The sequence below is a fragment of the Naegleria fowleri genome (assembly GCF_008403515.1).
Source record: "Naegleria fowleri strain ATCC 30894 chromosome Unknown tig16, whole genome shotgun sequence".
In the NCBI taxonomy this organism is placed as follows: Eukaryota; Heterolobosea; class Eutetramitea; order Acrasida; family Naegleriidae; genus Naegleria; species Naegleria fowleri.
The window spans coordinates 743,816-764,878 of NW_025407948.1; the positions used below are offsets into that span (position 1 = coordinate 743,816).

Here is a 21,063-nt window from a genome sequence, read left to right on the forward strand (position 1 = left end):
ATTTAGATTCCATTCAAATCTGAAAGATGTTCTCTCTCTTCTCTTGTAAACACTTTGTTCATTGAGAATTGAAACGGAGTTTCAACGAGCACTCCAACAAAAAATGGGCCGACGAAAGAAACGAACCACCACTTCTTCAACAACGATCATTGACTCGAACATTCAAAATATGACTTTATCGAGTTTTACTGAAGAAGAGGCCAATGTTGATGAAAATGAAAATCAAAACAACAACAACAACAATACTTCTTCAATAGAAACAGGTTCTTCAAATAATTTGTTGGATTTGGGAGAAGTTTCGGAGACATTTCATCATCATGAAGAAGGAAATCATCATCTCACAAAAGACCATGAACCTCATCATCCGAATTCCCATAATAGTCATATGATCACTAATAATAATTCTTATGAGGACGAACAAACAAGTTTTTCTATGGGTGATCCACCATCATCCATGTTGTATCATGGTGATGATAATAATCAACACAATGGTTATCAAAATTCGGAATATGATTCTTCAACTATTTTACAATATGGTGGAAACCACAACAACAATACCAAACAACCCCAATACGTCCAGCCCATCACACGATATGTCAACCCTTATGACGACATTATTGATGAAGAGGAGGAGAACCCAAGGGAAAAACAAAATAATTTCATGTTTTCATCTTATAATGATGAAAAGGAAGAATCAACTCCAAATATTGAAACAGAACATCCACTCATTGAGTCAAAATTCAGTAGCGCTCACTCGGCGTCAACACCAAACCTGGATCCTGTCACACCCTTAGAAACCGAGGAAAATTTACAAATTGAAACAGGAAGACCAAGGGCTTCTCCTTTACAACAGAGAAGTTTTGGAATGAAGATATTTGACTTATTTATTGCATTCTTTCCATTTGGTTTTATTTCATTTGGTGGTCCTGTTGCAAACGTTGGTCTTTTAGGTGAGTTATTTTGTGAACACGATCACTCTGACATTTTCTGGATGAACTATAGAGGAACAATTTGTTTTTTCCAAACGATGGATATCTGACAAGGAATTTACTGAACTATTTGCACTTTCTCAGGCTATTCCTGGAACAGCCTCTACTCAGATAATTGTGGCGATTGGTACCCTATACTTGAACTCTTATTTGGGAGGAATTATCGCATTCATTTTGTATTCTCTTCCAAGTGTTACCATTTTATTACTTGCTGGTGAAATTGCCAGTACCATTTACATACCAGCAAAGATTCCAGATTGGGCTACCAAATTAATTAATGGATTTTCTTGTGGTGCATTAGCAATTGTTATTAATGCAGCTTGGAAATTAACACAAACAGCCATATCTCCTAGCGCTAAATTGCATGTCAGCACCACCTTATTCAAAGTACTAATGGTTGTCGCTTGTGCTCTCTTTTTGCTGGTACAAAAAAATTGGATGATGGTTGTGGTCATGTTTTTTGGTGCTTTCTCAACAGTCATGTATTCATACTTTGAACAAAACTTTATAATACGAAGGATGAAGGAGTACATACCTCAAGAAGAATTACAAAAGCTTGAAGATATGAAAAACAATCCTGCTGTTCCAACTTGGCAAAAAATCCTTAAAAAGTTTTACATGTACATTTCGACCTTTTGGAGAAAACGTTTGCAACAGCCAGAAAACGATTTCTCTGACACCGTTTCTACATTAAGCTCTCAGGAATTTGCAAAAACACCAGTTGAATTGCACAGTCAAAGAATAATCGTGACCACCCACTATGCTTCAGTAGAAACACCTCAGAGTGCAATTGAAGAAAATCACCATAGTTCTCAACTAAGAGAACCTCTTGCAGTTAGAATTCGCAAAATTTTTTCCAAGTTTGGAAATGACAAACCAATTTCTGGGGTTATCATGTTGTGCTCCTTCTGTATCATATTTTTGTTGCTGTTTATTGTGAAACAATTTACAAAATGGAAGTATTTGGTACTATTTGAAGGTTTATATCGTATGGGATCAGCTGTGTTTGGAGGAGGAATTACAATTGCTCAAGTTATTCATTCCGAATTTGTCACCAAGCAAACTCTCATCACTCAGGATCAATTTCAAAGTGGTTCAGATTTAATGGCCTTCCTACCAGGACCTTTATTTAATTTTTCAGCCTATGTTGGGGCTGTTATTGGTGGCTGGCAAGGCGGCTTGATTGCATGGACTGGTCTCTTCCTTCCTGGATTTTTCTTTATTTGGGGATTGCTTCCACTGTGGAGAAAATATCGAGAAAATGCAATGACACAGAAAGTCCTTGCAGGAATCAACGCAACAGCAATTGGATTTGTTTATGCTGCCATTTTACTTTTATGGAAATCAGCAGTAGGAACCAATGTAAATGCATCTGTGGCAGTTCTGTTGTCTTTGTGCATGCATTCTGTGTATTCTATTCCACCTCCAATTTCAGTCGCAGTTTCAGGTGTGTTAAGGTTTTTGCTTTATCTTATTTTTGGAGCATAATTATTGAACATTGTTATTTGAGGAAACGTTTGTTGTAAAACCAATTGTCTATGACACCTGTCACATTTCGCATACATCTTGATTGGTTGATAAATCTTATTGCATCGGCTACATAACACTCTTTGTCTGATGTTCTGGCCTTTTGGAAAAGTCTTTCCAATAAGATATTCGACGCAAAAATCGAGATTAAAAAAAAATTGCTAACCAATTTTGAAATTTTGGAATTTACAACGAACAGTAATAAAACTCTTACTGATTATTTTTATTTACTTTCTAAAATAATTTAAAAGGTCAACAAAATTCAATGTCTATGTTGCTTATTGATCGAGCAAGCCCTTGATGATAGCAATGTAATGCACAATCGATTCCAAATAAACTGATTCATCAAGATATTCATTGTGGTCATGAAGCAGCACTTTGGTGTTTGGCATGAAACTATAACCAATCATATTGATGCCTAATCTTCTTGGAAAACGTGCATCAGTGGCTGCTGGGAAAATTCTCAATTCAGTTTTCATTCTGTCGTTGATAATACTTAAGAATTTCTTTACAGTGGCATCTCCGAGATCAGTAATTGGATTCTTTTTAGGTTGTTCAATAAATCTAATTGTTCCGTTCACATAATTGGCCCATTCATGAAGCATGTCTTCCATTTCAACCAAGTCAATATGAGGAGGAATTCTCATGTCAAATAACGCTGTAGCAGTTCTTGGAATAACATTAGGATTTGTAAAATCTCCAGTCTCTTTGGATGTGTGGCCAGCTCGCAGTCCAGTCAAATTAATGGTCACAACTGTGCTAGGTTGCGATTTTTCTCTTGGATTCTTTGTTTGAAGTTTCATTTGCAATTGCTGTTGTTCTCTGAGTGGAAATACCTTGTCACGAAGTAATTTGTGAATCTTTTCAGTACTGGTATCTTTAATAAATTGAGAACCTTTTGCAGATGAATTTGGAAAATAATTGTAAACGTGAAAAACGTTTAAAATTCATCAAAGACAATGTGTGATTGTACCTACCATGACCAACATTCCCAACAGCAGTAATTTCAAACCACCTAGATTGTCACACGTTGTTGAAAACAATAATGTTAAATATATGCAAGATTGAACGTACCATGCAACATTTTCGCCATAATAAATTGGAATGACATCTTCATTTTCTCCACTGGCAAGACCTTCATCCAATCCAAAGGTAATATTCAATTCGTTCATCATTTGTTTGTCATTTGCCAAACATTCCCAACCATCCGCTGCTCCAATTTCTTCGTCAGCAATGAAAACTACTTGCAAGTTTCTCTCAGGTTGATATCCAGACTGAACCAATCGATCAATGGCTTCCAAATACGCAGAACCAACGCATTTCATATCTTGTGCTCCACGAGCATACACTCTTCTTCCTCTACCTGTTGATTCATCAACCATTTCAGCATCAAATGGTGGATACTTCCATTGGTCTTTATCTACTGGCACAACATCTGTATGACTATTGATCATAATAGATCCTTTTTGCGGATTCTTTCCTTTCCATGTCAATATGAATGAAGGCTTCTCAGGTTTGCACGCATAAATATAATATTTGATTCTGTCATTCTCCGCAACTCTGAGACGAGGAGACACCTGACGCTCAACCAATTCGTTCTCTTTCACATTGAAAATTCTTCGTGTCCAACTCAAAAGGAAATCAACCACCTTGGTATATTGTGGTTTTGGTTGTTGTGTTGGAACTCTCAAATATTCCTGAAATCGTTTCATGATATCATCTCGGAGTTTGGCATCTTGTTTCAAAATATTTCTAAATTCATCGGAGAGTGGATCCTCACGATGCTGTTTTCCAACAGCTGAAATATCAACGGTCGGATCAGCCTCTAATTGTGTGGTGGAGAGTGGATTGGCCTTCACCTCGATCAAAGACAAGAACAACAATAACAAGGCTGAGAGGACAAGAAGAACAATCGCCGCTTGTGGTTTGTGGTTGAAATTGCCACGAAAAGGAATTTCTTTCATTTTTTTGTGATCTCTTTTGAGTGATTGGTTGTTGATCATTAGTTCGAAAGACAAGTAGAAGAAACAAAGAATCTCCTGTTCTTTTGAAGAGATGAAACTGAATTAACATATCTCAAGAAGTAGAGCTCCTTTGAGTTCAAAGTGGTTATCAAATGGGATAACATTAAAAGGTTACTGAAAAAGGCTACAGCACTGCAGGTTCCCAAGTTGTCTCCAACCTCAGTACTGATGCAGCTCGACGATGCTTAACTTCTCAAATCGGACGGGATGAGGTGCATTCATCGTGATATGGCCGTAGCCATTCATGGTTCTAATTCTGTAATTACAAAGCTACATAACAGTAGGAAGATTGAGTGAAACATCTGATGGTTTGAAGTCTGTTACTTTTCTATGATTCACTTTCAAGAGAGTGCTGTTCTCAACAAAACTGAAAATGATATGGCCGTGGCCATTCTTATAAGTGGACTTTTGCAATTTAGCGATGGCTAAATCCCCAGTTTTTGGCCTAAATTTAGCTAAATACGATTTTCGGCTACAAAGTAAACTGAAATTGAGAGTTTAGATTTGATTTAGAAATTCCATACATGGCTGCCAAAAGAAAGGAACTCTGCCATGCATTGAAAATCGTGGTGAATAAGTTTGTTCCAACCAGTTATTGCGTGAATTACAATCGTTTGGAATATGGTTTCGCTCAAGTTTTGGATTCTAAAAAGAAAGTCATTCAGCAGATCATTCAAGAGTATGGTTAAAAGTCAATTCCAAAATAGAAAATAATTAGTTGTTATATTTTGAGATTGATAAAGAAGATGAAAAGCAAAGTGGCGCAGGGGGAGCGTGGTGGGCTCATAACCCACAGGTCCTAGGATCGAAACCTAGCTTTGCTATCTTCTTTTGGGGTTTTTATTCACTCCCATCCTCATGTAAAAGTACTCATGATTTCTTATGACAGTGTATGTTAATTTCGATTCACATTAAAATTGAGATGATAAGCATGTCCAACAGATAAGATGACAGAATGGATGGGAAGAACTGCACGATGACCCGTGGACTTTAGTAGTAAGATGGAATTTTACTATTGTTTGTTGTAAATATCAAAATTGGTTGAGCAAATTTTTCAATTACAATTTCAAACATGCAGAATCTAAAATTAAAAACTGTAAATTAAACAAATTTAATGAAAGCACAACAAACAGATGGAGTGAGGTCGCGATCACCATTTGACATTGCCAGAGACTAACTGTTTGTGAGGCAAGTTGTGTAATTCTAATACCGCAAACTGCTCATTCATCAGAAGCGATTGGTGGCGAAAATCCACCCTTGCCTTTTTAATTTTGTTGAAAACTTAATGAAGAGATGTTTTGTAAGCATGTTGGCCAACATATCTTTAAGAATTCTCTTGACAGAAGGCATACCTGTGTTTTTACAGGAGTAGCAAGTGTGGACTCACTTGATAGATCATCGCAACAATCAACTAAAATCGTGCGCGATGGCTCTTTTTCTACGAGATTATTGGGCATTTTGAAGGTTTTTTTAGGGAACAGTTTCCCTATCTGATTGTTCTTGGTTGTTTCTTTCCTTTGATCGAATTGTCTTTCGATTCTTTTGTAAATAGAATTGAATATATATTGTCATCTCAGTCGATACTTGCCTAACCATGTTTAATATCCACTCTGGTTTCATTTTCCCTAAAATATTAGTGTTAAATCATAAGTCTCTGTCTTTGCTGATGCATTCAGGATCATCCAAGAGTTCCCAATTGTCATAAATCCAAATCCTCGTCGACGCCACAAACTCACTAGAATGACAAGAATGCGGATTGACACTTGTTCTCATTAAGAATCTCAGCTGGATTCGGTGTCATATACTGAATAAATGTTTTATAATCGATTTCAGTTTCGTTCTGAATCTGTACCATGAATACACGTCAGGTCCTTTTTCTTGCGTTACTCCTCCTCATCAGAACTATCATCTAATGACTCACCCAACAATTGTTCAAGGAAATTTGTGATACTTGTTGTTCTTTTTTCCAAATCCTTCTTGGCCCAACTTTTGTCGTCACCAACAATTTTCTCTGAGATATGCAAAACATTTTTGCTTGTTATTGGGTAAACAATCTTATTGAGAGCAGCCAGCTTTTTCTGAACATCCACTGGAAGAGGAGAAAACTTTTTCTTGAGAGAGTAATTTCCAATTTTCAAGAATGAACCAGAATCCCCTCTTTTCATACCATAAGGCTTTGGCATTATTTGCTCCAATTCATAATTATCCGAGTCGAAAAAATTAAATTCTTGTGTCTTGATGGACTGAGGGTCATAAAAGTGAATCACTTTTAGAACCACCTCAAACACCTTTGCCAATTGCGTGGCTTCGCTCTTGGTTGTTTCTTTGCTTAGATCGAGTTGTCTTTCGATCTTTGCCTTCCATCGATTGACCGTTTGACATTGTTTTCCTTTGAGAACTTCAATGTTTTCTTCCTTGTATATTGAAGTGTTATTGAGAAGACTCTTAATATGGTTGAGCAATGGACCAAAGGTGACCTTTTGAGATCCGTAGAGAGCATTTTTGAGCAGATAATCATGCCAAACACCTATAAGAGATTCAATATGGCCCAAGGGCAAATGGTCTAAACGATACGCAGAAAACATTCCTGTGCTTTTAGGTCTGCACTTGTACATGGCTAAAAGAATCATCATCATTATCACCGAGGATTCACGAACTGCTTTTTGGAAGTAGTTCTCGGTGATGTATTGAATGACACTCACCTTTCTCTCGAGAGATTCACTGAGATCGCATTCATCTCTATCATCTCTAGCACCTCTTCCACCTCTTCTCTTTAGCATACCAAAAGCATCAAAAAGGGGTTGCATGTAACTGTTCACAAACTCAAGATGAGTCATTTTGCTCTTTTCTGCCAACTGTTGCAGCATTCGATCGTAAGCTCTTTGTGCTTGAGAAGTGCGAATCGTTGTCACCTCAGTGTCAGCAAGAGTAACATAAACACACTCAAAGATCAATGAGAATAAATCTTCTTTCATCTCTTGGGGCATATCGATCCATTTTTTCATTGCCGTGGCCTTTTCGTTATCTTTCTCAAGGAAATATTGGCTGAACTGTAATTTGAGGTCATCCATTGGAGATAAATCTCTTCCACGACAATTCAAGGTTCCAAAGATCACAAACTCATTCTCTTCTGGTAAAATTGTTGTCACCATGACAGAGCAATTGTTTCTTAGATAAGTTAGAAAGCTCACAATCTCTACTTGCGTTTTGAGATTCTTCTTTAAATGATATCTTGTATGAAGGAGGTTCTTGGCCATTTGGAATGAGGACTGAGAATACACCACTTTCTCTTCTTCTAACGTTGCAAGATATGAGTCAAAATATTTTTTGGTTGATTCTTCTACCCTGGAATTGAAAAACCCATGATTTGCAATGTTCTTGTTGAAAAAAGTGTTTTCTTTCTTAACTGTAGTGACATCGTTTTGAATTTCAATTCTGACTTGGCCCATTGTCTCATACTGTTTTGAAGTTAAGCATTCTTCAATATTGTCGATCATGGCTTTGTACAAGGTATCTGAATGTTCCTTCTTGACGATGAGAGAGCGGAGAGCAGCAAGAATTATCGATAGAGAAATTAAGCGTTGCTGACCATCAATAATAGAGGCCCTTGGTGCTGATTCTGCTTTTTTTAAAAGAACGTTTCCCATAAAGTATCTTCGATCTTTTCTTTTTAAGGCCTCAAAAATGTCATCCAATAACTTGGTGATATCGTCGGGTTGCCATTCATAAGGCCTCTGATAATCAGGAATGACATACAAGCGATTTGAAAACAGCTTGGTGACGTTTTCAGAGGCACATTCGAATTCCTTGGTTGGACAAGGAACCACAGTAGGATTTACTAAAGAGGATATTGTCGATGATTGTGTGTCATTCGAAGAAGATCCCGCAGAGCTTCTTGATGTTTTTTTCTTCTTTGTGGATGACTCAGTAGGAGAGGGGACAGGGAGAGTGCTTTCGTTGAATTCTTGAGTACTTGTGCTAAGGTTTCTTTCAGGAGTTTTTCTGGGAGAAGAAGAAGCATTTTCGTTGTCGCCGTCTCCTTGTTTTGTCTTCTTTCCTTGTTTCTTGGGAGTGATGGACTTCCTTGGTGCCATTTTGTTTTTTGTTTGCTGTTGATGATGGAATGAGATTACATAGACAGGATGGCAAAAGATCTTTTGACGACTTAAAGATGACGAGCGATCATTTGATTGGTTGAATAGAAATTATTTTCATGATAGTGATTGGTTGAAAGAAAATGACATTTAATTTCCGAAAAGGATCGTGATGCGCAGATCGATCGTTTATCTGTGAACCTCTACCTTCGGCACATGGAAAAGATCTACCATAAGCACAACAATTTCGTGGCGGAATCTAATGAGCATCTCTCGCTGAACAATAGATTGTACATTTTTTTGTAATTTTTTTGTAATTTTTTTTCAGGTTGAAGAAGAACTTGGAAATTTTAATAAGCCATGATCTTGTGAGCGATCTTTTCATGAAAAAGAAGAAAATTGAAATTTCTCTTCTGGAAAATAAACGTATTTCTTTGGTATTTCTTTTGAGATTTTCTTCCTAAATCATTCTTTGATTTGCATCACCAATTCTTTTGAAAAAGTCAAAGAAACACAACGCATCAGATCGCATTTTGCAAATCAAATAAGAAGTCACTTTTGTTTTCGCTTCTAAAGAAAAAATCGCTTTCGGAGTCTTGAACTTGTATCATTGAAGGTATCTCATCCAAGCGATGATTTTGTGAGTGATTAATTTGACGCATTCATCTAGCTGGCGAACCATGATTCCGTTTACCTTAATTCCTTTCGCTCAAAAGAACGCTTTTTAGAATCTTTTTAGGAGAATTGGTAATAACGATTTCCAAATCTGAGATGATAATTCTTTTTGCATCATCATCAAGTTTCAGGAATTGTCTCAGGATTTCACATGCTTTTTCTGGTGTTTGAATTTTGCTATCTGATAAAAATTGACAAACTTTTTCTTTGCAGCCATTTCTCTCAACAACACTTGAAGACAACTTGTAATAAAGTTGTTGTTCGTTTTGAAAACACTTGTGGCACTTCAACAATTAATCGAACAATTTTTCAATGAAAGAATTGCTTGGACATTGACCTTCAACTGATCCGAGTATTTCCTCAAATAAAGAATCTGGAGTAATTTTTTTTCAAATATGTACATGTTGTTGGGTTGTGCAATAATCCCTTTTTTGACGAGTGACATCCGGCACCCTGTCAAGAATATTCGTTTTTCTTCTTCAAGCAGATAGCATCATTAAATGCAACCAATTGCCGTCTCCGACTAAGCATGGATTCTCCAAAAAAAAGAACCTTCTCAATAACCTTCTAAACTCCAAACATAAATTTTCCCGAAAACAGAATGACAAATATGCACTCGACGACTGTCTCCACATCATCATCGAATGGAACCTCTCCTTCTTCTGAAGCTTTGAGTTATTATCCATCATTGGCCTTGATCAACGCCGCTACTGCTTCGACTTTTCACTTCCCAACGACACTTTCAACTGCCACCATTCATGTCACCACTCAATTCTCGTTCAGTACAAAATTGAAACGAATTGAACCCACTCTCTCTGAAATGCATCATCACTCTCTTTCCCTGGAAACAGACCCTTCAGATGAAAACTCTTCCAATGACGCTGCGAGTCAATTCAATGTTGTGTTAAATTCTTCATATTTAGAACTCTCTCAACAACAACCTCTCCAGTCGCCGTGGTCATCCTCAGGAGCTTCTCTCATGTTTACCAATTCCGCACTCCATTCGATATTTCGAAACTCTGTTCAACGATCAAATTCGAACTCGAATTCTTCTCGAGCGGAAATGCATTCTTGGGATGTGTTACCTGAAATGATGCCCATGGATGAACAGTGTGTGGCCATGCTCGAACGATTCACAGAAATGACTGAAGAAGAGTTTGAACAACAAGTCAGAATGTGTTGGAGTCCTTAAAGAAGTTTGAGAAGGCCATCATTTGAATGTAACTGGTGTGTGAATGAGTGAAGAACGATCAATCATTCATCTCGCAGCACACAAATGTCGCAAAAGCCAAGAATGGACGAAAAAACGCTTTGCGGAGGGTTGGAAAAACGAGTGCATTTCATTATATGAAAATGTTCGAAGAAATGGAGCTATGATGCAATTTCGAAACAAATTTGGAAAATTACTGCAAATAAAGAAAATGAATTAATAATTCGGAAAATGGATAGTATTTTATTAGTAGCAGATATGGATGAAAGCGTGAAATTAGTGTTATCCATCTTGTTGTTGTCTTCAGAGAAGAAAATTTCAGCTCTTTCAATTTTTGGCAAACCCTGCCATATTATCCACTTTTTCAACAATGCACCATAAATATTAGCAATTTCAATTTTAAAAAGGTTCATGATGAAGAAAAGGCAACAGTTGAGTGTTGTTTTTGCATTTAATTATTGAAGCCAAGATTCAAGTTGTAAGCAGTTGGCAGATCTTAAGGTCCAAGTGTTCACAAAATTCAGTTCATCCCAACAAAGTGTTACACGAAAAGACAGGAGTGTTATGGCGAGAACTTGGCAATGTCTACAATTCGAAAAAGCTCAGTGAACCTTCTTCTCCTTAGTAATAGCTCAGATCACTTTATTTAATTGAGACGATTGAATGTAATTTCAGCAGCAGCAAAACCTGATGCATGTGGCAAAGCTTCAACACCAATGTAAATAAATGTTGGTTGATCATATCTGAATTCAACTCTTCTTCCACCTCTGAAATCAAAGGTATTTCTGTCTGGTCTGGTTGTCTTTGAGGAGACATACATTAAAACATCACCATATTCCATCTTGGCATCAAGGCTCAAAATCTTACCAGCAACGCTCTTGTCAACATAAACACTGAAATATGCAATGGATCCTTGTGGAACGAAGGTGAATTGTGGAGTCTTTTCGAACAAAATGATTGGCTTATCGAATGAGGATCTTCTAGCTCCAAAGTTTGGATGAACAACGACAGAGTAGTGAGCATCATCCTTCTTTTGGAATGGTCCATCAGGCTTGAATTCGACACCAATCCAGTATTTTCCTCCATTGACGAATCTTGGATCCCATCTATTAATCACAACAGCAGAATCACCATTGGTAGTACTAATTCCTTGCCACTATTAGTGATGTGTTGAATGTGAAATAATGGTTGAAGTTAGAAAATAATTGTCAATGTTGCAAAACAGTTCAATGATGTATTGATGAGGAAAGGATTTTTAGAAACAAACAAGCATGAATCAAGGAGATCCAATTTGTTGCATAAATACTTACTTGACTCTTTCCTTCAATTGGTCTAGAGTTAGTGTTGGAGACAAACAAATTGTATGTGGACTTATCTCCAGTAGTTCTAAAGTGCATATTAGTAACAGCAAACATGATTGATTCCAAACGAGTGTCGTTGCCACCCAAATCATATTCCAAGAAATGATATCTACAGTATGAAAATCACAAATGAGTATTAAAATGATGACAATAGGTTCATGTGCGAAATTGTTTCATTAAAGTCCAACCAATCAACAATTGTCATATCATCATTGAATATTTGTTCAATAAAAACAACGACATCTCAAAAAACAAATCAAAAACCTACAAGTTAGGAGTTTGGCTGTTTGGTTGGAAAGCACCCATTTGTGGAACTGAATCCTCCAATTGAATCAAATTCAAAGAGTGTCTAACATGGACAACAAAGAAAACTGAGCATGGGCTAGTAACTGAGGTTGTCAAAGTGTAGTAAACTTGATCAGCATCGGCCAATTGTCTTTGATCGATATCCAACAAGGTAGAAGTAGAAACATTAACAGTGGTGGTCCATTGATAATTGACTGGAGTTGGTACTTGTTTGGTGCTTGCGAAGAGAGAAACTGGAGCATCACAGCCATAAGAGCTAGCATAGGCTACAGCACCACGATGATTATTTCTCAAATTGATTAAATAATTTTCATTTGCATTGGCAATAACGTGAACAGGAACCATGATACCGTTCTTCAACTCGTGAATTTGAGCTGATACAGTGCTATTCTCGGTATAGTTCATCATGATGGCATTCACACGGGAGCATAAAGATGATCAGAAATATGATGATAGTAGTGATATTTCAGACAAGTAGAGAGATCAAATCCGAATTCATCATCACCAAGATCATTTTCAATAAAACAAGTACCACCCCACATACTTGTTAAAAGGCTTTTGAAACCACAAACAACACTTACGCAGCCAACACACACAACAGGACGGCAAGAGCGATGAATGATTTTGTCATTTTTTTTCAAAACAAAATTGTAACAAAAGGAGTTCTCGGAATCAGGACGGGCCTAATTTAGGGAATTCATCATGGGTTGGGCATACTATTGTGAGAGAGAACAGTACATACATACTTGATCTCTATCTCAAAGACCTTCAAGACCCGCGAGCCCTACCGATGTTGCTGCAACTCAATTCTTGAAAAACTCTCAGAAATTCGAAGAAGAATACTCTTCTTGATCAACATGGTGTCAAAAAGTATCATTTACTGTTGCATTCTTATACACCTTAAACGAATCATACTCTTCTGGTGACTTGCAACACATGACATTACAACACAATTCACAATCCAACGAAGGTAAAAATCGATGGCTATCACAAAATAAATTTCCTAGCCATTTGGGAACGCCCAACCACTGAAGAAATAAGGGACAAATTATTCCTCGATAACATCCACACCAAGCTGTGGTGAGACAGCAACAAGTAATGACTGAAACATTGCAGCAACACAAGACCTTGACGGGACAAATATTTTCGAGTATAAATCGATCGATTTGACCAATGATGGAAGTCTCTTGAAAAAGACGTAAAGGAGAGGGACGTGTGTGTGAAATTTTGGACAGGCTGATGCTGGGATATTTTGGAAATTCCACAATATTGTGTTTCATCTTACTAATGGTTCGATCAAATTCGAGAGTTTCAAATGTGAATGATAAGAGATTCAGAGCATTGGTGTTGTTTGTGGATTCGGAAGGTGGTGACTGAGAAGAGGTGGTGAATGAAATTCCTTCTTTGGATTTCACACCCATCTTTTCTTCGTAGTGTTTTCTCATAGAATCAGAGATTTGCATTTCTGATGCATAGATGGATTCCAAATACAGACTTACAAATATTCTTCTCATCTTGTCGTTCATGCTCTCTAATGACATTAATGCCAAATGTTCCTGAATTGACAACACTGGAACATAACATGATGGGAATTTGGAACTTGGAATCACAGATAACAGTGTTGTGCGGCCAACACGACCACAACTGCCTGAACTGGGATTATATAAATTCAAGACTGAGTTTTGATAGGCCTTAATTACATTGTTTTCAATCAGTAGAAAACTTCGAAGAGGTGAATGTTTCGTTTCAGATTTCATAGTATTGGAACAGCCATTCCTGATTTGATACCGTTCTTCCTCAATGATCTTTTTTAAATATCTGACACTTTCTGTATCATAGATTGCTTTTAAATTCATGGAACATTGCTTTTCAATTTTTCCAATCAAATAATCCTTAAATAGGTAATAAAATATTATTTTGACAAATACTGAGGTTTTCAATTCTGCATGTGCGTGTGTCCAATCACCTACAGGCAAAAATTGGTACTTCTCAATCCCTCTTCCATCATAGATTGTTCCATAGGGCTTTATGAAATTTCTCAATTTGTGACGGATTTTCCTTTTTGGATGTGTTAAGGTTGCAGAAATGCTGTCCTCCAATTGTTGAGTAGAATATGAAGGATCTCGATCGTTCATACATGGAACAAAATGAAGATGGAGTATGAACTTGTCAAATAATTGGCATGCATTGAGATTCAAATCAGAATCAATGAGTTGAGAAATGTATAAGTTTTTTCCATGTTCGAAATGTTTGTTTTTCCAAGAGTAGAGAAATTCCTGAATAGAAATATAAGGATCCTCTTGTGGTGGCGTTGAATTGGTCAAATCATCTTTTTCATATTTTCTTAATTGAGTTTCCTCATGTAGAGACAAAAAATGTTGAGTTGATTGCTTCTCAACACTAGCAATGCCATTCTCAGAGTCATCAAGTGGGTTTAAATTAGATGCTTCTATGTCGTTTTTTGCGGCGGATTTCTTTGAAAAATAACGAGCATGTAAAAACTCGGTCAGTATTTCTCGATTTCCATTCTTATCGGAATTCACATGAGCACTGTCGATATATTTCCATAGTGTTGAATATTCCACTTCATCCTGATTTGCATTTCCACCGTTCTTATCGCTCTCCTTTTCACTTTTCGTATATTCTTTACACTTAGGCCACTGAATTTCAATTTCAACTTCTTGCGATGAAATTTTTCGACACTTGTTCTGAAATATTTTCTTCATGGCATCAATGACATGTTGATAGGGTTCGCCCTGTTCAGTGTCTTCAAAATCCACATTGAGGCCCATTTGAATCACCACTCGAGGTAAATAGAGAGATTCCAGCTGGTTTCTTAATGAATCGGAAATATGAATTGGTGGCAATGAAGAAATTTCTTGTGATCGTAATGGACTCGAAAAAGAGCCACCACTCAAGAATTGATAAAGAGATCGACAGGTGAATTTCAGAGATTGTACATCGGGGGCAGAGAGAAGACCGAAGGACAAGATGTGGGAAAGAACATCAGAATCGAGTTGCGAAAACGATGACATTTTTTTCACACTGACTTAAAATTGGCGAGTTCTCGTTCCCAACGAAATACAAAGAACACAAGTTCTCCCACAGGAATAAGAACTCAACTTTTGAAAGGATCATCAGTTTTCAAACCTGCCAGATGATACCTGTATCCCAAAAGCTCGCAGGAATGCCTTGGTTTATGATAGGTATGAAGGAAATCTCGGTTGAGTTCTCTCTTCATCTCAACAACAAATTTGGAAATTTCCAATTTCGTTGTGAAGGCGCTCGTTTTCCTTAAAATCTTAATAAAAAAATTCATTTCTCCCTCATTGCCACCTCTCACCGCAAGAATAACCTTTCACAATTTAAATTGTTGGCAACAAATCCCCTTCTTGAAAGACCCCACATACGAAGAATCATTTCTTCATCTTCTGTTGTCATTACACTCAAAAAGCTTTTTCACACTTGCGTCTTGTCCAAAAAAGGTCATTCAACAAAATTCTTGGCTCAAAATCGTTCTTTCCTATTCATTGGACCAATTAACAAAAAAGACCTCTTCATCCTTGAATCAGACTGAAAGCACAGTGCTCATTCTGTGTTCACACCTCCACTCACACCTCTCTCATTCAATATTGACAATAATTATTATTATTATCATTTTAATAATAATACCTCTCAACGACAGTCAGGCAACACCTCAGCAACATCACTCTCTCTATTGCGTGTGTGTGAACAAAGAGAGAAACACAGTTCAAATGGTTATTCTGATGATGATGATGAATTCAATCATTGAATCGAAAAGCATGAATTCTACTTCATCAACTGCATCTTCCCAACTTCCATCATCACAACAAAATACCATGATGATGAAACGAAGGAGAAGAGAACCCATCATTCTTGATATCAACAACAACAACATGGCAACCCCATCCTCCACCATTACGAATAGTTGCTCCTTCTCAATCTATCATCCTTCTCGAAGTACGAATAATTCTTCTTCATCATGCTCCACAAATAACTATTCCCAGTTTGATATTGCAGCAACCACCACAACATGCACATGTTCATCGAATAACCACCATTATCATGAAGGCAACAATGAACATCATGCTCCAATGAGCGAGGATGAATTCATCATGCTATGCGAAATGAAAAGTTTCATGGATGAAAATTGTCGGAAAATGTTGCAAGAATTCCTCGAGATGAATGAACAAGAGTTAGAAAGAGAGATGAAAAAGTTGTGGGATCCATGAGAGAGATGGGTGAATGCGTGTCGATACCGTGATGATGATGAAACGAGAAGGAAAGGACTCTTCTCTGTCATTGGAAGATGGTTCCAAACGATCATTTTCAATAGGACTTTACCATTTGTTGGTTGATTCAGGCGAACCAAGAACATTTGTGCTTATACGATCTGTCTCACACACTGCTTGATCTCTTAAGCAATATCCATGTGACGCCACAACAATCCAATAAAAAACAACAACATGATGATCGCAAGTAAGGCTTACTTTTTGGTCAATTAATTAAATAAAAAATAATAAAATTATTAGAAAAAAATATGAAGAGATATTCCTCTCTCATTTCATGCCAAGCCTTGAAGCAAGCTTTGCTGGATACAAAGCCAGGCATGAGATCTTCTGTGATTAAAGTTTTGGATGGATCATGGCACATGCCCGCCACGAATAGAAATGGATATAAGGAATATTTGAATGAACACATTCCGACTTCATTGTTCTTTGATATTGATGCTTTGAGTGATCCGAACACTGATCTGCCCCACATGTTACCTCCCGTGAAAATGTTTGAAGAGAGTATTACAGAGATGGGTATTGTCAATACTGATCATGTCGTAGTTTATGATACAGCGTTTACTTCGGCTTTCAGGTGAGTCTATTCAAACGTGAAAACAACAAGATTGTTAAAATAATGAGAAAATCAAACATCGCTTTTGCCATTGATTCTTTTACTAATTTCTTTCACCAAACACCCATCGACGACGTGACGATATGAAAATAATTTGAATTGATAATTTTTGATGATCATAATGGTTTGCGAAATTATTGTTTACCTACTATGAAAATATTTCAGAGTATGGTTTACGTTTAAAGTATTTGGTCACAAGGGAGATGTGAGTTTGTTGGACGGTGGTCTCACGAAATGGAAATTATTAAATTATCCACTTGAAAGCGGCCCACCAAAGCCAGAGAAGAGAGATCAACCTTACAAGGCGAACTTCCAAGAGCAATTTATTGTAAAATTGGACGATATTTTGAGCAACCTCAATAGCAACAAGGCATATGTTGTTGGTATGTGCAATGTCATTTAAAAATTCTTGCCATCTCACGAATGAAAACATTCTTTTCACATAGATGCAAGATCTGCTGAGAGATTTAATGGAACACAATCAGAACCTCGTCCTAATTTGAAAAGTGGTCACATTCCAAACAGCTTTAACATTCCATTCCCTACATTGGTCAATCCAGAGGACAAGACCTTTAAGAGTCATGAAGAAATTTTAAAGCTCTTCCAAAAAGCTGGCCTCAACATCAAGCAAGTGGATGGCAAAATTGTCATCGATAAGCCAATTGTTGGAACTTGTGGCAGGTATGTATTTTCTTGCTGTACTTTTCCTTTCTTTATCATCCATTTCACTTGATACAATGTCGTGAATCCGTTGATGTGTCTTCTCCATGCAGTGGTGTGACTGGTTGTGCTCTTCTTTATTCTCTTAATTTACTTGGAGTGGAATTGGATCAACTCAGACTCTATGATGGATCCTTCTCAGAATACGGAAAGGTCGCCTTTGATCATCCAGTCCATCAAAGAAAGTGATTAAACACAAAATTAACTATTTTCGACAAAAAATAATTTTTAATCCTTATTACCTTCAAACATGGGTTAAAAGTGTGAACATCTCTATCATATTGAAATAATAGATGATATCCAATTAGATCGAATTGCATTTCATCTATTCCCTTGACCTTCCTCTTTCGTATTCATTTTTTGTAAACTTTAACGGATCTAGCCGTTACACAATTTTTTTAAAAAATGAATGTCAGCAATTTTTCAAAAAATTAATAATTATCAAAAAAAAACTTTCATCATCTTCGTGATTGTGTAAGTAGTATTGGCAGTCTTCAAAGCAGTACTCGTATTAATAGTCGAACCTTCATTTGACATTCCTTCAACCCTTTCGATTCTTTTCGATCGATTCCGGTTGCTTCGATCGACATTAATTCCTTTATCGAAACCATAGAATTCACCCAATTTCAACCTCTCTTACCAGCACATTCCACCAATGATGATGATGAACATTGATACGGAGAACCAACTCTCCAACAATCTCAACAACATGTCCATTTTGGACTCTCAACAGAAGAGAGCTTCGATGAATTTCGGTTCCCTCGCCTCCACCACTGGTACCAATCCTTCTCAAAACACCAATCGACGAGCATTGGTTGACATTTCAAACAAGACTGCCTCTACCATGAATTCCATCCAAAATGTTGCCATCACTCAAAAGCCAACAATTCCAACCATGGTAAAGCCCAACAATTCCACCACTGTGAAAAAGGAAACCTCTTACACTTCTCCTGTGAGAAAGAATGCGGTCGATGCCATGATCATGAGTCCTAAGGTTGATGCCTCAGATGCCGACAAGCCAGAGTCCTGTGTCGAGTATGTGAAAGACATTTTTTCACATTACAGATCCATTGAGACCAAGTACATGCCGAATCCAAATTACATGACTTTCCAGAGAAATTTTAATGAACAAACTCGTGTCTTGACCATTAACTGGCTTTTGAATGTTCATAACCATTTCGAATTGTCCCCAGAGACCATGTTTTTGTGTGTGAACATTTTTGATCGATTTTTGAGTGCTCATCCTGATGTAGCCCTTGAAAAGATTCATCTCGTGGCAGTGACCTCTCTTTTCATTGCCACCAAGTATGAGGAAGTGAAGCCATTGCTCACCGAGCACGTCATCAAAATCACTCGAAAAATGTATTCGAAAGAAGAAATCCTCCACATGGAAAGACTCATTTTGAAGACTCTTGATTTTAACTTGACCATTGCGAGCTCCAATGTCTTTCTCAAGAGATATCTCAAATGCAGTGTGCAATTCGATGATGTGCAAGTGTTCATTGCCTCCTTTGTGAATGAAATGACACTCTATGATATGAACATGTTGAATTACACTCCAAGCACTGTTGCATGTGCTGCCATTTATGTGGCAAGATCTTTGAGAAAGTTGGGTGAAAAGTGGAATTCCAATCTGATCTATTACACTGGCAAGACTGAAGAGGAAATTCTTCCATGTGCTCGTCAAATCTATTACTTTATGAAACACTTTTGCAATACTTTATATTTCGAAGGTGGTAGAAAACCAGACAGGAACTTTTTGCTGTATCGATATGGAAAGGAAGATCGATTGAGAATTTCTGAGAGTATTCGACATGTGTTTTCTCAGAAGAGAAAGGAGTAAGGGAATCTCAATGTCAATACTACTTTGAAATTTCTTTTTTCTCACAGCTCTGTGGATTTGGGCTACTCAACTTGCTAGGTTTTTCTATTGCGAATTGTAAATAATTTATTTCCATACAAGTCAATCGTATAAGACTGCGTGACCACTGACTTGGCCACTCTAATAATGTTCTTTGTGTGAAATGGCCACTCTTCTGGATACTAGTAGTGTCTAGAAAGCCATCTTCGCCAGCATTTGAATAAATTCGTCAAATTCTTAAAGAGATCTTCATTTAATTCAATCGATACATATTTCCGTATTGAATGGTTGGTTGCTGTTTCTCATCAACTTCGACAATGACGACAGCCATTGTGCTTTCATCAATAATTCGGTAGGTGGTGGTAATGAACGACGTTGGCATGACCACCTTTAAAATTGCCACATTATTTAAAGGATAAAACTCTCCCTTACAAATATTTCCAAGATATTTCCATTGAAAATGTTGAATTTCTTGTTGAGCTTGCGTTTGTTGTGAAAGTCTATGATTTGTCGTCGTCGTCGTTGAAGAGGAGGAACTAGTTGTGGATGAAGAGATGAGTGGTTGAAAGATCATTTCATAGGCAAATTTCATGTCTTGAGGTGAATTTCCAAACGAGAAACGAGCATAACGATGATTTGGTGTGGTAGTATTGGTGGTGGAGGACGATTCTGAAAGGTAGGTGGATTCGTATTTGGTATTTTCCTCAAATTGAAGAAATGTATTACTTGTTGATAAATGTTGATCTATCATTTGAATGTGGTGCATTCATCATTTCAAATAGTTTCAATAATTATAAATGATTTTTAAAATTCCGATTTGGCAAATTTCATGAATTCGTATACAAATAAAATCAACAGAAATTTCAACATACAAATTCCACCAAATTCTCTCCATTCCAAATTTCTCTTCCACTTTCCGATCAAATACGTGAAAAAATCAATCGACGACGAGCCTTCTTTGGATGCCATTTTTTTTCTTTAAATTTTAGAAATTTAAATTCGAAAAAAAATTTATGATAATTTCACATTATTTACAACGAAAGGTTGAACGAGGTGCTTTGGTCATCATTTTTTTTGTTTGAGAATTCACATTCGTGATAGTTCCTAATTTGGAACGCCCGAATTCCAAATGGTTACTCTCTTCACCAATACATGCAGGACCACCCTTTTTCTCTTATTGAATCATGTTTTGGACGGGATGCCTGCCAGGAATATGGCGACACTCCCGCTACAGTCTTTGACTGTATGAACTGTGAGTGACAAAAGCGCAAGCCTTTGTTTGTAATTTATCTTTGTTGTTGGACAAGAATTGTGAGCAGGAGTGTTGTATTTACTCGAGCAAAGTACCGCCAAGGAACAAATATTGTTCG

General features: G+C 37.1%; 10 protein-coding genes across 10 annotated transcripts; 5 read left to right on the forward strand and 5 right to left on the reverse strand.

The window, feature by feature from the left end:
- Positions 1–103: 103 nt before the first annotated feature.
- On the forward strand, positions 104–2,477 carry FDP41_012982 (uncharacterized protein; the record flags this gene model as incomplete). Its single annotated transcript, XM_044703561.1, has 2 exons — positions 104–950; positions 1,003–2,477. The coding sequence occupies 2 exons, from the start codon at positions 104–106 to the stop codon at positions 2,475–2,477; spliced, it is 2,322 nt and encodes a 773-aa protein (XP_044565907.1).
- A 317-nt stretch (positions 2,478–2,794) lies between these two features.
- FDP41_012983 (uncharacterized protein) lies at positions 2,795–4,480 on the reverse strand (the record flags this gene model as incomplete). The annotated part of the gene is made up of 3 exons (XM_044703562.1): positions 2,795–3,411; positions 3,494–3,531; positions 3,591–4,480. The coding sequence occupies 3 exons, from the start codon at positions 4,478–4,480 to the stop codon at positions 2,795–2,797; spliced, it is 1,545 nt and encodes a 514-aa protein (XP_044565908.1).
- Positions 4,481–6,423: 1,943 nt separating this feature from the next.
- On the reverse strand, positions 6,424–8,634 carry FDP41_012984 (uncharacterized protein; the record flags this gene model as incomplete). The annotated part of the gene is made up of 1 exon (XM_044703563.1): positions 6,424–8,634. The coding sequence occupies one exon, from the start codon at positions 8,632–8,634 to the stop codon at positions 6,424–6,426; it is 2,211 nt and encodes a 736-aa protein (XP_044565909.1).
- Positions 8,635–9,919: 1,285 nt separating this feature from the next.
- On the forward strand, positions 9,920–10,501 carry FDP41_012985 (uncharacterized protein; the record flags this gene model as incomplete). Its single annotated transcript, XM_044703564.1, has 1 exon — positions 9,920–10,501. One exon carries the CDS (start codon positions 9,920–9,922, stop codon positions 10,499–10,501), a length of 582 nt encoding a protein of 193 aa, XP_044565910.1.
- A 664-nt stretch (positions 10,502–11,165) lies between these two features.
- On the reverse strand, positions 11,166–12,817 carry FDP41_012986 (uncharacterized protein; the record flags this gene model as incomplete). Its single annotated transcript, XM_044703565.1, has 4 exons — positions 11,166–11,675; positions 11,830–11,989; positions 12,149–12,571; positions 12,768–12,817. The coding sequence occupies 4 exons, from the start codon at positions 12,815–12,817 to the stop codon at positions 11,166–11,168; spliced, it is 1,143 nt and encodes a 380-aa protein (XP_044565911.1).
- A 232-nt stretch (positions 12,818–13,049) lies between these two features.
- Positions 13,050–15,221, reverse strand: FDP41_012987 (uncharacterized protein; the record flags this gene model as incomplete). Its single annotated transcript, XM_044703566.1, has 1 exon — positions 13,050–15,221. One exon carries the CDS (start codon positions 15,219–15,221, stop codon positions 13,050–13,052), a length of 2,172 nt encoding a protein of 723 aa, XP_044565912.1.
- A 768-nt stretch (positions 15,222–15,989) lies between these two features.
- Positions 15,990–16,439, forward strand: FDP41_012988 (uncharacterized protein; the record flags this gene model as incomplete). Its single annotated transcript, XM_044703567.1, has 1 exon — positions 15,990–16,439. One exon carries the CDS (start codon positions 15,990–15,992, stop codon positions 16,437–16,439), a length of 450 nt encoding a protein of 149 aa, XP_044565913.1.
- A 308-nt stretch (positions 16,440–16,747) lies between these two features.
- FDP41_012989 (uncharacterized protein) lies at positions 16,748–18,021 on the forward strand (the record flags this gene model as incomplete). Its single annotated transcript, XM_044703568.1, has 4 exons — positions 16,748–17,073; positions 17,278–17,495; positions 17,559–17,793; positions 17,886–18,021. The coding sequence occupies 4 exons, from the start codon at positions 16,748–16,750 to the stop codon at positions 18,019–18,021; spliced, it is 915 nt and encodes a 304-aa protein (XP_044565914.1).
- A 520-nt stretch (positions 18,022–18,541) lies between these two features.
- Positions 18,542–19,675, forward strand: FDP41_012990 (uncharacterized protein; the record flags this gene model as incomplete). The annotated part of the gene is made up of 1 exon (XM_044703570.1): positions 18,542–19,675. The coding sequence occupies one exon, from the start codon at positions 18,542–18,544 to the stop codon at positions 19,673–19,675; it is 1,134 nt and encodes a 377-aa protein (XP_044565915.1).
- Positions 19,676–19,946: 271 nt separating this feature from the next.
- On the reverse strand, positions 19,947–20,662 carry FDP41_012991 (uncharacterized protein; the record flags this gene model as incomplete). Its single annotated transcript, XM_044703571.1, has 2 exons — positions 19,947–20,437; positions 20,566–20,662. 2 exons carry the CDS (start codon positions 20,660–20,662, stop codon positions 19,947–19,949), a joined length of 588 nt encoding a protein of 195 aa, XP_044565916.1.
- Positions 20,663–21,063: the final 401 nt, after the last annotated feature.